Raw genomic sequence first — 14,429 nt, forward strand, 5'->3', positions numbered from 1 at the left:
TGGGAGCTCCATGGTTGACCAGGACTCGGGGATTGTGCCACCTACGGTATAGGCGGCGGGAGGTCAGTGGATGATTAGGAACGGCTTGCTGTTCCGAAATGGAAAGATTTGTGTGCCAGATGTTCTGGAACTTAGATTCAAGATTCTCTGGGAGTGTCATGATGCTCCTAGTGCTGGACATCCGGGTATACATGGGACTCTGTCTCTTGTGAAGCATACCTTTTATTGGCCTAAGATGCGTGCATTTATTGAGAACTATGTAGTAGGTTGCCGAGTTTGTTAGGTTACTAAGGCAGAATGCCTTAGAAGCGCGGGTTTATTACAGCCATTACAAATTCCAGGTAATAAATGGGAAAGTATTTCCATGGATTTTATTACTGGTTTGCCTCGAACGCGCAAGGGTCATGACTCCATTTAGGTCATAGTTGACCGTTTGACAAAATTGGCTAGGTTCTTACCTAGTAGAACAACTATTTCAGTTGTTCAGCTGGCTCACGAGTTTGTGGACCACTTGTTTAAGTTGTATGGTTTGCCATCTGACATAGTCAGTGACAGGGACTCAAAGTTTACAAGTAACTTTTGGACACTTGTTTTTGAGAAGTTAGAAACTACTCTAAGTATGAGTTCCTCAGATCATGCACAATCTGATGGCAGTACAGAGAAGGTTAACCAGTTGGTTGAAGACATGCTTCGGGCATATGTATCTAAGAGACAGTCTTCATGGGAAGATTATCTACCTATGATAGAATTTGCTTACAACAGTGCAAAGCATTCGAGTACTGGTTACAGTCCTTTTATGCTTATGTACGGGTTTCAACCTAAGTCACCAGTTATGGTTGGGTTAAAAGGGATTCAAAATGATGCTGCTAAGAACTTCTTGCTAGACATGCAGGAAATGTTGCAGTTTGCCAAGGAGTCTATTAGAAGTGCCCAAGATCGGGACAGATTTTATGTTAATAGACATCGTTCACCTAAAGAGTTCTTTGAAGGAACGATGGTATATTTGCGAATTCCCAAAGAATCCAAGAGCCTAAGTACTGGTTTGGTTCCGAAGTTATCCCCCAGATACTGTGGTCCGTTCAAGGTCATCAAAAGAATTGGACCAGTTGCATATCGACTAGAATTGCCTCCTGATGTTAAAGTACATCCAGTCTTTCATGTCAGTAGACTGAAAGAAGTATTGGGTGCGGATGATAAACTTGTTTCTCCTCAAGAGATAATAGAAGTTACAGATTTGACTTTTATTCCACACGAACCTGAGTGTATTCTTGAATTTCGTGACAGACAGATTCGTAATCGATCTATCACGGAATACAAGATCAAGTGGAAGGATCGTGTTGAGTAGGATGCAACATGGGAGACATTACAAAACCTCCAAAGAACATTTCCGGGTTTCTTAGCGAACTCAGGAGTGAGTTCTTAGAGGAGGGGAAGTATGTCATGTGCACGGATTGGTATCTGACGTGTACTGGGTACACAAGACTAGCTCAGGTAGCCTGGGGAGGCTTAGAGCTAGGCAGGCTTGATTCTCGGGTTGAGTGACAAGGGTACGAACCAGTTAGGGGTCTTCGCTATTTTTGGCGCTTGGGGCCCAAGTCTATATAAGGGGCCTAGGGGTTCAGTTCTCAGTGAGCTGATGGGAGCAACTTTAGTTCCCAGGCGCTAGGTCTGATCCTGGATTGAGTCGCGGATGCGCGCCTGCATCTTAGCGTAGCCCAAGGCCCAGTAGCAGATCCGAGGCTTCACAGCGCCACCTGGTGGTATGGGACACCAGGCTGGTTTGGATCTGATTGGGAGTTCGTGCCAGTAGCTCAGCTTGTGGCTTGGAGGGGACATCTCCTGATTCGGGATCACATCCCGTAGATGTCATGGTCGGGTGGTGAGCAGCCTGCTCAGTTTCTCACGTTGTGTGTGTTTGTTTGCAGATCAGAGGTTTCAGGAGTGTTGGGACGTGTCAATAATCTAAGAAAAATAATGGAAAAAGTACGCACAATCTTGCATATGAAGTCTTTTATCTATGGTGCATCGGCCTTAGGCATGTTTAGAATGATTGAACATAAGCTGAAAACAAAAAGCGAGGGACTGAATAACTCGTTATTCTTTAAGTTTCAAAAGAGAGTCTAATTGTGTATGCATATGCTTTCTAAGCTAGGAATGTAATTTGGCATCTTTGTAGGAAGCGGTTCATAAGTGTAAGTGGTTCCTTTAGTTTTTTATGTTTAAATAATTCATTTTGTAGATTCTTTCTTTCATTCATACATGAGAGAGAGAGAGAGTATTCCTATTTCTTGGTCAATATTGTTTCTTGATTTGTTTGTTTATTTTTGCTTAGTCAGCTTCTTCCTTCTTTATTTCTTGTTATCTTTCTCTTTTGTTTAATTGACATATGTTTAAGTGACATATATTAGTAAGCATTGGGTTTGCCCAATTTGATAGGGAGAGTGTGAGAGCACACACACACACACACAGAATAGGCAACAAGAGGTGTGGGGATAAAACATATGTGTGTACCTCCCCTAGTACACAGTAAAGCTTTTATATGAAAAGGATAAGGTTACAACACTAAGTACGGTGTACTTAGTGTACTAAACAAATAAAGTACTAAGTGTACTTAACTGTACTTGGGTGGCCATAGAGCCTTTACCCCAACAACCTCCCACTTAAAGGCAATATGCCCTCAAGTAAATATAAATGAGGCTCAACCTATACCCATCAACTGTCTGCAGTGTGCAAAGCGCTCTGCAGGCAAGCCTTTTGTCAACAGATCTGCTGGATTATCATCTGTGTGAATCTTGACAAGCTGAATCAGCTTATCATCTATCACCTCCCTGATGAAGTGATACTTTACATCAATGTGCTTTGTCTTTGCATGAAAGACAGGATTGTGTGCCAACTGAATAGCACTCTGACTGTCACAATGCAACAATGGGATATCACCTGTAATGCCCAAATCTTCCACTAGCCGAGATAACCATAAGGCCTCTTTGCATGCCTCTGTGGCTGCAATATATTCAGCTTCCGTAGTAGACAAGGCTATGCACTGCTGCATCCTTGACATCCATGACACTGCACCTCCAGTAAATGTATAAACATAACCGGTAGTAGACTTCCGGTTATCGGGATGACCAGCAAAATCTGAATCCACATAACCATGCACCTTTGCATCTCGCTTGCCAAAGCATATGCACAACTTCTGTGTGCCCTTCAGGTATCTCATGATACCTTTCACTGCATTCCAATGCTTCTTGCCTGGATTTGCCATATACCTGCTAACCACTCCCACTGCAAAAGCAATATCAGGTCTGGTAGCAACCATGGCATACATGAGACTGCCACAAGCTGAAGCATACGGAATCTTGGACATTTCAGCCCTCTCAGCATCTGAGTGTGGGCTGTCCATTGCACTGAGTTTCACATACGGAGGCAATGGAGAACTAAGAGTTTTCCCATCCTCCATATGAAACCTGTGTAATACTTTGCCAATATATTCGGTCTGAGACAAATACAACAAACGCTGTCCCCTGTCTCTCCGTATCCGCATTCCCAGTATGTGATTTGCATCACCAAGGTCCTTCATATCAAAGGCCTCATGCAGTCTTTTCTTAAGTTCATCAAGCTCCTTACGAGCTGTACCAGCAATAAGCATGTCATCCACATATAAAATGAGAATGATTAAGCTGCCATTGGCAGCCCTTTTGGTATATAAGCAGTGATCGTCATCACTTCTCCTGAAACCTTGAGACTTCATGAAGGTATCAAATTTCTTATACCATTCCCTTGGTGCCTGTTTCAGCCTGTAAAGGCTCTTTTTAAGCTTGCATACAAGTGACTCCTTGTTCTTGACTGCAAATCCTTCTGGTTGCTGCATGTAGATCTCCTCATGAAGATCACCATGAAGAAAGGCTGTCTTCACATCCATTTGGCATAATTCCAAATTCTCACATGCAACCAGAGCAAGTACAATCCTGAGTGTGGTCATCTTAACCACTGGAGAAAAGATTTCATCAAAATCAACACCATACTCCTGCTTAAAGCCCTTGGCAACCAACCTGGCTTTATACCTTGGCTTAGCTCCAGGTGTAACTTTCAATCTATACACCCACTTGCATGGCAGTACTTTCATGCCCTTAGGCAACTGCACCAATTCCCAAGTACCATTTTTATGGAGACTGTCCATTTCAGACTTCATGGCTAGTTCCCATAGCCTTTTGTCATGCATTTGCACGGCTTCCTTGTAACAGGAAGGTTCTCCACAATCTGTAAGCATAATAAAATCTGCTCCTGGAACAAATCTGTCTGGCGGTTTCATTTGTCTGGTGGACCTTCGGACCCATTGGTCTTGCTGTCCAACTTGCTGCTCACCTAAAACAGGTTGCTGTTCTAGTAGATCAGGCTGCAGAATTATGCCTGGGAGGTCTTCCAAAGGTGGCATGTCCCTTAGTACATCTTCCGCCACTGCGGGCTGTCCATTTGGAACTGCTGCAGCATCAGGCATCGGCTGATTACGCTGCTGTTGTGGCTGATTTGCAGCCTGCCTGAACTGTACAGGATGTCCCGAGTCATAAATGTCAACTTCTGAAGCATCAGAAGGCTTATCTGCTGCCTTAAACATACACGACTCATTAAATAAGACATCATTACTGCGTATTAGCTTCTTATTCACAGGATCCCATAGGCGGTAACCCATCTCACCACTTTCACCATATCCAAGAAAAATGCATTTAAGAGACTTAGGATCAAGCTTGCTGCGATTTTCTCTGCGTATGTGCACGTACGCAGTGCAGCCAAAGACCCTCAAGTGCTTGTAGGAAGGAGGTTTTCCTGTCCAAAGCTCTTCTGGCACTCTGCCATCTAGTCTTTTATTTGGTGACCTATTGATGAGATGTACTGCTGTTTTTACAGCTTCAGCCCAAAATCCATGAGGTAAAGCAGCATGTGACATCATAGAGCGAGACTTTTCCTGTATGGTTCTATTCATACGCTCTGCAGTGCCATTTTGCGCTGGATTGTAGGGGGCAGTGAGTTCTCTTTTAATACCTTTAGCATCACAAAATGCATTGAATGCATTAGACATATACTCCCCACCGTTATCTGACCGCAAAGCCTTCAGTGTTCTGCCTGTTTGGTTCTCAACCATAGCAAGCCATTTCTGGAACACTGGAAAGACATCACTCTTCAATCGAAGAGGATACAACCACACCTTCCTTGTGGAATCATCTATAAATGTGACAAAGTACCGTGCACCTCCAAGTGAAGGATTAGGCATCTCACACACATCTGTATGCACAAGCTCAAGTTGAGCCTCTTTATGTCCTAATCTCCTTTTATGAGGACACTGTAACTGTCTACCATATATGCAGTGCTCACAAAACTTTAAATCAGAAAATTTAAGAGACGGTAAGTAGCCAAGGCGAGCCAATTGCTCCATTCCACTTATGCTCATATGTCCCATCCGGCTATGCCACATAGAAATATTCGGCAGCTCGGTGGCATGAATATCAGCATGATTACATTCTTTAGCATGAAGAGTATACATTGTGTCAACCTTAGAGCCTCTGGCAACAACCAGGGCACCTTTGGTGACCTTCCAGAAACCATGACCAAAGCTGGTCACAAAACCTTCGTCATCCAACATGCTAGTAGAAATCAGATTTTTCTTGACTTCGGGTACATGCCTAACATTGTGAAGCATAAGCTGAGTACCATCAACAAATACAAGCCTGACATCTCCAATGCCAATAATACTGCATGCATGATTATCCCCTAGAAAAACGACTCCATTGTTGCCTGCTGCATACCTGACAAACAATTCTCTGTAAGGTGTAACATGGAATGAGGCACCTGAGTCAATGATCCAAGAGTGCATGTCTGCAAATTCGCCTGCATGGAGAGCATGAGCATCCAAAATAGAGAGAAATAGAACCTCTCCCTCACTGTCATAACCGTGTGTAGAATGAAGCTCTTCAATCTTCACACTGCTCTTGCCCTTGCTTACTAGTACAATTGCCTTTGCATCTGACGCATCAGTGTCCTTGGCCTTGTCTCTCTTATCATTTTTCAGTTTAAAGCACTGCTTTTTGGTATGTCCCTTTTTGCCACAGTAGTAGCACTCAACATCTTTGTTGGAGCGGGACTTGCTCCTGCCTTTTCCCTTTTCCTGGGATTTGCCTCTTTGCTGACTTCTCCCTCTTGTATTTAAGGCATTATTAGGCTTTATTGCATCTTGAGCTTTCAGCTTTTGCTCTTCTTGCAAAATCAGCCCTGTGATATCTGCAAAACTTATGAAGACGTTTGCATTTGTCACAGCTGTGATGAACGTATCCCAACTCTCAGGAAGAGAGATTAAGAGTGCCATACCCTTTGTTTCCTCATCCACCACGTACTTCTGATTCGCAAGCTGAGTAACAATAGAGTTAAACTCATTGAGATGTGCATCCATGGAGGTCCCTTCCTTCATCTTCAGATTGAAGAACTTGCGCAACCAATATATCTTTGTGGCTGCACTTTGCTGCTCATATGTGTCCTGTAGCTTTTTCCACACACCCCAGGCTGTCTTTTCACCATCCACATTCCAAACAACACTCTCATGGAGTGACAATTCAATTATGGACTTTGCTGACAGATCAGCTAGTGCCCAAGCATCATCAGATGTGCTAGTGGGCTTCACACCTTTGTGTATAATAGGAGCATGAAACTGCCTGAGAATTAGAACATTCAGGACCATCTTTTTCCACATTGGGTAGTTAGCAGCACCTTGTAACTTTTTAATATTGAGAAGAGAGGATTCCGAGGATGAAGCCATTATAATCATGCACTTGAACTGTACTCAAAGATCCAATTCCTGCAGCGGAACAAACAGGAACTGCACTTGCACTGTATCTCCCACTTAAACAGAGATTTATCACTGTTTACTGCTTGCTGCAGTTTCTGAACAGCAACTCTGTTTGCATCATTTAATGCACCATTGTACAACCAGCAAGATTCTGAATTTACAGAAGCATCTGCCCTGCATACACAGTGAAAAACAGCAGTGTACTTTGTACTCTGTACCTCTGTACCGTGACTGAATTCATTCAAAACTGTTGACACAGGACAGTCCCCGACTGTACCAGAAAGTACAGAATCAGTATTTGACTGTTTGACTGTTCAAAAATGTCAATTTGAAGCTTCCAGACACTTCTAAAACTGTATACAACAGTTTAGAACAGAAATTGGGCAAAAGCCCCTTGACTGGAGGCAAAAAATACAGAATTTTGTGTGCATAACTGTTTCACTGACAACTATTAGGCATTTTGTTGCTTCCAACAGCACTGATATGCATAACAATGTCAAAAGCCCCAATTCATATGCATCTGCCACTGTCCTAGAAGTAATAAAAGATGCACAAATCCTTGCACAAATCAACTCCAATGAGGAGAATATATGCAAATAAGTGTGTAAGAAGCCAATGCTTGGCTGTGGCTGCAAAAGCCCTTTGATTGCACGACCTGAACCTGTGGCCACGTATGGCTCTAACACGAGACCCGGGCTGACACCGATGGTTTCGCTGGCTGATAGTTAGCCTCTGGCCGTCGGTGGCTGTTGGTGGCGCGATGAGGTAGCTGGCTGGTGAAGTTTCGCTAGCTGGCGCCGTTGGAAAGTGACCCGTTGGTCGCTGGCGCCGGTGTCAGCTGGTGGCCCGTTGGGGTCGTTGGCTGGCGGAGCTGGTCGCTGGTGGCCTGTTGGTTGCTGGCGTCGGTGGCCTTCTGGCCGCTGGCGTCGGTGGCCTTTGGCCCTAGCTAGCGTCGCGTGGCCTTTGGCCGCTGGCGTCGGTGGCCTTTGGCCCTGGCTGGCGCCGCATGGCCTTTGGCCGTGGCGACGCAAGGCCTCAAAGGGCTGCTGGTGGCCCGTTGGCCCTGGTTGGCGCAAGAGGCCCGTTGGCCCTGGTTGGCGCAAGAGCTCAAGAAGCTGCTAGCGTAGCGCTAGCAGCAGAAGACGTCAAGGCTGAGCAGGCTGCGAAGCGCTACCAGAAGCTATCGATGGAGCAGATTCAAGCGATGGCTGGCGGTGCTCCTTGACTGCAGGTGCACACAGCTGCAGGTAAGACCCACGTTTGGGTACACTCACGAATTGGCTCTGATACCAGTTTTGATTAGGAGAGTGTGAGAGCACACACACACACACACAGAATAGGCAACAAGAGGTGTGGGGATAAAACATATGTGTGTACCTCCCCTAGTACACAGTAAAGCTTTTATATGAAAAGGATAAGGTTACAACACTAAGTACGGTGTACTTAGTGTACTAAACAAATAAAGTACTAAGTGTACTTAACTGTACTTGGGTGGCCATAGAGCCTTTACCCCAACACCCAAGAGACTCTGCGGGTCTTTAGAAACCCAGTATAGCTACTTATACTTGGGCTGATGATGACATGAGCGTTGCTTTGCTTGCTAAGTATGTCTACCTTTTGTTTTTCATTTGTTACCTCCTTTTCCTTATCTATTGTTTTCTCTTTTATTTTCTTTGTAGAATTTTGCACTTTAGAACAATATAAATCTGAATTTGTACGATTCGATATGTTCTAGATATATAGAAATGAACACAAAATGGATTAAAATAACTCACAGGAATTATGTGATGTAATTGTAGGCCAGAAAGCAATAGCCAAAATGGTTTTATGAAGGGAAATATTATCCAAGCGGTAGTATTGAAAGGTACAAAGCCGGACTTGTTGCAGAAGGTTTTGCACAACCATACGAGGGAGACTATGAGAAAATCCATGCACAGCTTGCTCAAATGGATTTCATCAGAGTTTTTGTATCTGTGGCAACGCAAGCAAAGAATAACATGTAGATCTTAAGTGGTGTATTGCCTATTGGCTAAGTTTTCTAAGCATGTTTGCTGAGAAATACTTAAAATGAAATATTGTAGTATTCACAAGCAGCTGTAGCTTGAACGAAGAGGATGTGGAGTACTTTTTGGTTAGTGCTAGCCTTTGTCATGGTTGAGTCTACCCTTCATCTCTGAAGTGTTGAAAGGCTTATGTGGTATATTCTTTCTCTGCTTTCACGTTACAATGGCCCTAGGCTGTCTTGCATTATGTCCCTCCAAGTATCAATTAATTTAATGATCATGGAATGCTATGATTAGGTTAGTAATCTTTAATAAGAGTCCTGCTTTGACTTTGCAAGCCTTTGATAGTAATACAACTTTCGATAAGATGGGATTTACGTCCAAAGTATGAGAAACTACTGGTTAATGATTTCCTTTGACAAGCATCAAGGTTTAAACTGCTGCATCTTTAATGTCTACTTGGAGTAGAATAAGTTTCTTGGTCATCATCTCATTAATTGCATTTACTGTGGAAGGCTAATTGATTAACCAATTGGAAAGAATCTAGCTCCAATATCGAGTGTAACATGTTATAATATAAGATCTAGTCTATAGTGAATGGACATTGGATAGTCTATGCTTTTTGGTGCTAGGATAAAAAATAGATCCGGAATGTTTGACTATAAGGCCTGTTGTTGGTTCTAGCTTGGAAAAGAAATTGGGGATCCCTTTGTGACTATGATCAGTCCTTGACTGAGTTTGAAAGACAGCTGCCAACAGGTTCACTAAAAGTATTTGAAGGGTTGCTCCCACTGCCAGTAGATAGCAGATTAGAACAACCAGCAGAAGATCAACATTTGCAACTTGCACAACAGACTTTGGACCCTCCATATCAGGGTCCGAATCAACCTGAACTGCCTATGGCACATGACAATGTGGAAGAAATCGTGAGACAATAGAGAGTAGTTGTACAAGAAGCTGGATCAGTCCCACGGTGGCTTATACAAACTCTGCAGGATAGTAACTTTCAGCTCCTCTCTGTAGTAGAACAAGGGCGGGTTCAGGAGGTTCAGAAGGAGCACAACACATTGACGTAGCTTGGATGAGTAATATACTTGAAATGGACCAACTTGATAGTTATGAGGATGCATGAGAGAATGTGCTTTGGATGCAAGCTGTGTAGGCAAGTATGACTATTCAGAAAAATCACACTCGGGAATTAGTGGATTTGCCTATTGGTAAGAAGGCAATGGGTACGAGATGGTTTATCAGCTAAGATGGAGGTCAGATGATACCATTGATGACGGTTGGTTGTCAAAGGCTATGCTTAGAAATATTATGAACCACTTCAAGAATGAATTTGCAAGGTACACAGTCATATGATTGTTATTTCCCAAGGGGGGTGACTTGCCGTTACATGCTTACACTAGTAGTGTCAATTGTTTCGTTCGTGGAAACTTAGGCATTTCTTGCTTCAGTAAGATACAGTCTATGGTGGCTACCTCAAATTGTGAAGTTGAGTACATGACAACTTTCACGTCGATGGTGGAATATGTAAGGCTTAGGAGATTGCTTGCAGATCTTCATGGCAAGTTAGAGACACCGACTTCATTCTCACCGTCTGTCAGAGCTCTATTTGCAGTAGCAAGGAATCCAGTGTTCATGCCCGCACGAAACATTTTGGAAAACATTATCATTATGTCAGAGAGAGGCTTCATGCAGGGGAGATCAGATCAGTCTATCGTCGAATACATCAAAATGTTGCAGATATGAAAGAAAGGAAAAAACATAGTGTAATCACTTTCGAGAGAAAGTTTGAAGCTTTCTGCAAAGCTTTAGGATTATTTATATATTGTGATTGATTTCACACCTTTTACATTTTGACTGTGTCACTATGGGGGTAGGTTGGAAGTAAAGAGGTAGTGTCAATAAGGTTAGAACGTTAGGGGCACTTGTATAAGGTTTCTCCTTGTTGTGGGCGGTTGAATTAGTCGGTAGCTCTAAACCCTAGTTAAGGGTGGAGTAAGGGTTGTCATGTTGATACGGTTTTATACTACTCTCGTTCATTCTCTCCTTTTCTGAATTCGACGAGTTTTTGCTTCGACTCCTTGCAAACTCAACTTCACTTGCCTTCATGTATTATGAGGAAAGTGCATATCTGGATTTTTCAAGCTTTTCTTGAATATGACTGTGACATGATGTAGGCCGCTCTGCACATTTCTAATATAATTATTGTTGATCTTGTTCGATTTTGCATCCTTGAGAATGGTTTGGTTGGAGTGGGTTATTAGCTGCAATGATGCTTTCTCTTTTGTTTGAGCTTGAAAGAATGCATCAAAGAAGTGGATGATGTTGCATTGTGTTTATAGAGGTATGATCCTTTAGACAATTGGAAAATTCTTAAGATTTACACCTTGATGGTTGTGTGGGACCTATTTAGGCATCTAATACTCTTTTGAAACTTTTCTTGCAGTACAGGGAAAGGATCATCTACATTGGCCAGTACATAGATGAGGAATTTGGGAATCAGATACTTGCTACAATGCTGTATCTGGATAGTGTAGACTCTTCCAAAAACTTGTACCTGTATATCAATTCGCCTGGCGGAGATGTGGGTTGGTCACCCTTTCTTTCATATCACTTCATCGTTTTAACTGTGAAGCTAGATAATTGACACAGTATGATGTGGAGAGTAGGAAAAGTAGTGTTAATACTGGATTTTATGTTTCCTCATCATTTTAACTCATATATGATGCTTCCATCTAAGTACTATACTTTTAGATGGCCTTATATTAACAGTAGTTATTGATTTTCTCATCGTGTTGTCTTCAGATTACTCCATCTATGGCTCTGTATGATACCATGGAGAGTATCAAGAGTCCTGTGGGCACCTTGGCTTTGGGTTATGCCTACAACATTGCAGGATTCTTGCTTGGAGCAGGTTCCAAGGTATGAAAAGGCTTCTGTAGTGCTAGTGCTTTTATCCTTTGGAAGGTAATGTTTACCCATGTGAGGTTGTTTATGTCTAGTCCTTCTGCCTTTGGTTTCGGTTCAGTTTGTGTAGTCGTGCTTTTATTTATCTTTATTGGATTTTACTGCATTTACTGTCTAGGGTTTACGAGTTGCAATGCCCTTGACACGCATTGCGCTCATGTCCCCTGCGGGATCTGCTCGTGGACAGGTAATCATTTTTCAGAGGCTTCAATTAGAATATAGATTCTTTATAAGTTTTGGCGTTATGTTCTTTAAAGAGATCTAGCATTGTGGCATTAATGGTTAGCTATGATGCAGGCTGATGACATTCAAAATGAAGCCAAAGAATTGTCTCGTGTTAGAAATTACGTTGTTGAACAGCTATCAAAAAAGACAGGACAACCTATTGAAAAGGTACATGCTGTAACCAAGGTTGTACTTGTTCTCTTGGTTTGGTTATTGGGCGATTGAAAACCATGCAAATAGTCTTGCTGCATGTCTATCCCTGTGTTACTAGAAATGTTTGGGGAAATGCGTTTCACAGGTGTTGTTTAGAAGAGTTTCAAGATTTTGATTGGAGTTTTGCCTGGAAATGTGCTCAGTTATACATAAAAAATACGTAATATATAAACTACATAAAGTATTGTATACATAATTATTAATAGAGTCTATCATATATGGACTCTCTCTCTCTCTCTCTCCCCCCCCCCCCCACATACACACATATGCTGCGTGCACAGTCAGCTTATAAGGCTTCTCTGGCAGATGTCTCAAAGTACTTCAGTGATTGCTTCAAGGAACGGTCCATGAGCTTTGGAGAACCTATTGGGAGAGGTGAAGGATCGAATGAAAAGAGAGAGTGCAGGTTGCAAAGGAGTCGATAGATTAGCCATCACGTCAACTAGGATGAAAGAAAATAGAGAGTACAAAGTACTTGTATCTAGACCTAGGACTAAGTGTCCTAGGTGTCACATAGGACTAAGTGTCCTATGGGGCCTAAAAGGCACTAACACTACAAGTGCCTATATTTATGCCTACAAGGCACATACCATGGCCTATAGGGCATCACTAGAACCACCAGGAGATGGCCTACAAACCCCCCTCCATGGGATGGGCTGAAGTACTTTGGAAACGTCTGAGAATACCTGGTATTTTCTGGTCATGGTGGCACATGTTCATCCAAAAGGATATAGCCACCTATGAATGTACAAGGGAAGTCAGATCATGTAACAAAGGGAACCAAGTGTAAAGCCTGTTGGAAGACTTCGAACTTGGGACGAGGAAGTGCCTTTGTAAACATATTTGCTATGTTGTCCTCTGTGGGAAGATAGGACAACTCTATGTCTCCTTCTAACAACTGCTCCCGAACATAATGATAGTGAACTTCAATATGCTTGGTACGCACATGAAACACTGGGTTGCGCGCAATGGCCAAGGCACTCCGGCTGTCAGTGTAGACAATAGTGAAGGATGTCTGGCGAATACCAAGATCTTTAAGTAACTGTCGAAGCCAAACACACTCTACTGTAGCGGTGAAAACTGCCCTGTACTCTGGCAACTCTTGGTTGCTTCTTGCTGAGCCAAGAGATACATGAATTGCCAAGCAAAAAAGAATTGCCAGTATGTGACACTCTGGTGTCAGAACATCTTGCCCAGTCACTATCCGTGTAAGCATGCATGGTAAGTGAACCCTGATCACCATAGAAGAGGGCTAAATCCTGAGTGCCTCTGAGATATCTGAAGACTCTCTTCACTGCCTGCCAATGCTGTGAACTGGGCATGTGCATGAATCTGCTGAGCTGAGATACTGCATACTGTAAGTCAGGTCTGGTGTGACATAAATAAATAAGGCATCCAACAGCCTGTTGATAAAGAGTGATATCACATGGTGGGCTTCCATCATGAGCTGAGAATTTGGAGCCAGGGTCTACTGGAGTAGAGATTGACTTGCAATCCTCGAACTGAAAACGATCAAGGAGCTGTCCAATATACTTGGACTGTGACATCATGATACCCCCCTCAACATGAGCAAACTGAATGCCCAAATAATAGTGGAGCTGTCCCATGTCTGACATTTCAAAAACCTGCTGCAAATCAGCCTTGAAAGCTGCAATATGTTGAGTATCTGGGCCCGTGATGAGCATATCATCCACATATAAAATCAGCACTAAAAAATCAGATCCACTCCCACGGACATAAAGAGTGGGCTCTGTGGGGCTATTCTGAAAACTAAGAGATAGTAAGTGTGCATGAATTTTGGCATACCATGCCCTGGGGTGCTTGCTTCAAACCATAAAGGGTTTTTCTAAGCCAGCATACCTTGTTTTCAGAATTAACAACCTCAAAGCCAGGAGGTTGTGTGACATAGACTTCTTCTTGCAGATCCCCATGAAGAAAAGCAGTCTTGATGTCAAGTTGGTGTACTTGCCAATGATGATGGGCTGCAATGGCAATGACACATCTAATGGTAGTAATCCTGGATGTGGGAGCAAATGTCTCCTCAAAGTCAATGCCTTGTTGTTGGGCATACCCTTTTGCAATAAGACGAGCTTTGTATCGATCTATGCTGCCATCATATTTCCTTTTTAATTTGTAGACCCACTGGGTACCAATGGCATGCTTGCCGGGAGGGAGATCTACTA

General features: G+C 42.9%; 1 protein-coding gene across 2 annotated transcripts in view; it reads left to right on the forward strand.

Annotated features, from left to right (window-relative positions):
* CLP2 (CLP protease proteolytic subunit 2) overlaps positions 1-14,429 on the forward strand; it is a 91,785-nt gene that overhangs the window by 47,709 nt on the left and 29,647 nt on the right. For both annotated transcript variants that reach the window (XM_087383177.1, XM_087383185.1), the window contains exons 4-7: positions 11,288-11,425; positions 11,647-11,763; positions 11,927-11,995; positions 12,106-12,201. In XM_087383177.1, the coding sequence (XP_087239303.1) occupies positions 11,288-11,425; positions 11,647-11,763; positions 11,927-11,995; positions 12,106-12,201 (420 nt within the window). The remainder of the gene's footprint in view (positions 1-11,287; positions 11,426-11,646; positions 11,764-11,926; positions 11,996-12,105; positions 12,202-14,429) is intronic.

The sequence above is a fragment of the Dipteris shenzhenensis genome, chromosome 1 (assembly GCF_047967505.1).
Source record: "Dipteris shenzhenensis isolate YYH24624 ecotype China chromosome 1, Dip_SZ_1.0, whole genome shotgun sequence".
Taxonomy (NCBI): domain Eukaryota; kingdom Viridiplantae; phylum Streptophyta; class Polypodiopsida; order Gleicheniales; family Dipteridaceae; genus Dipteris; species Dipteris shenzhenensis.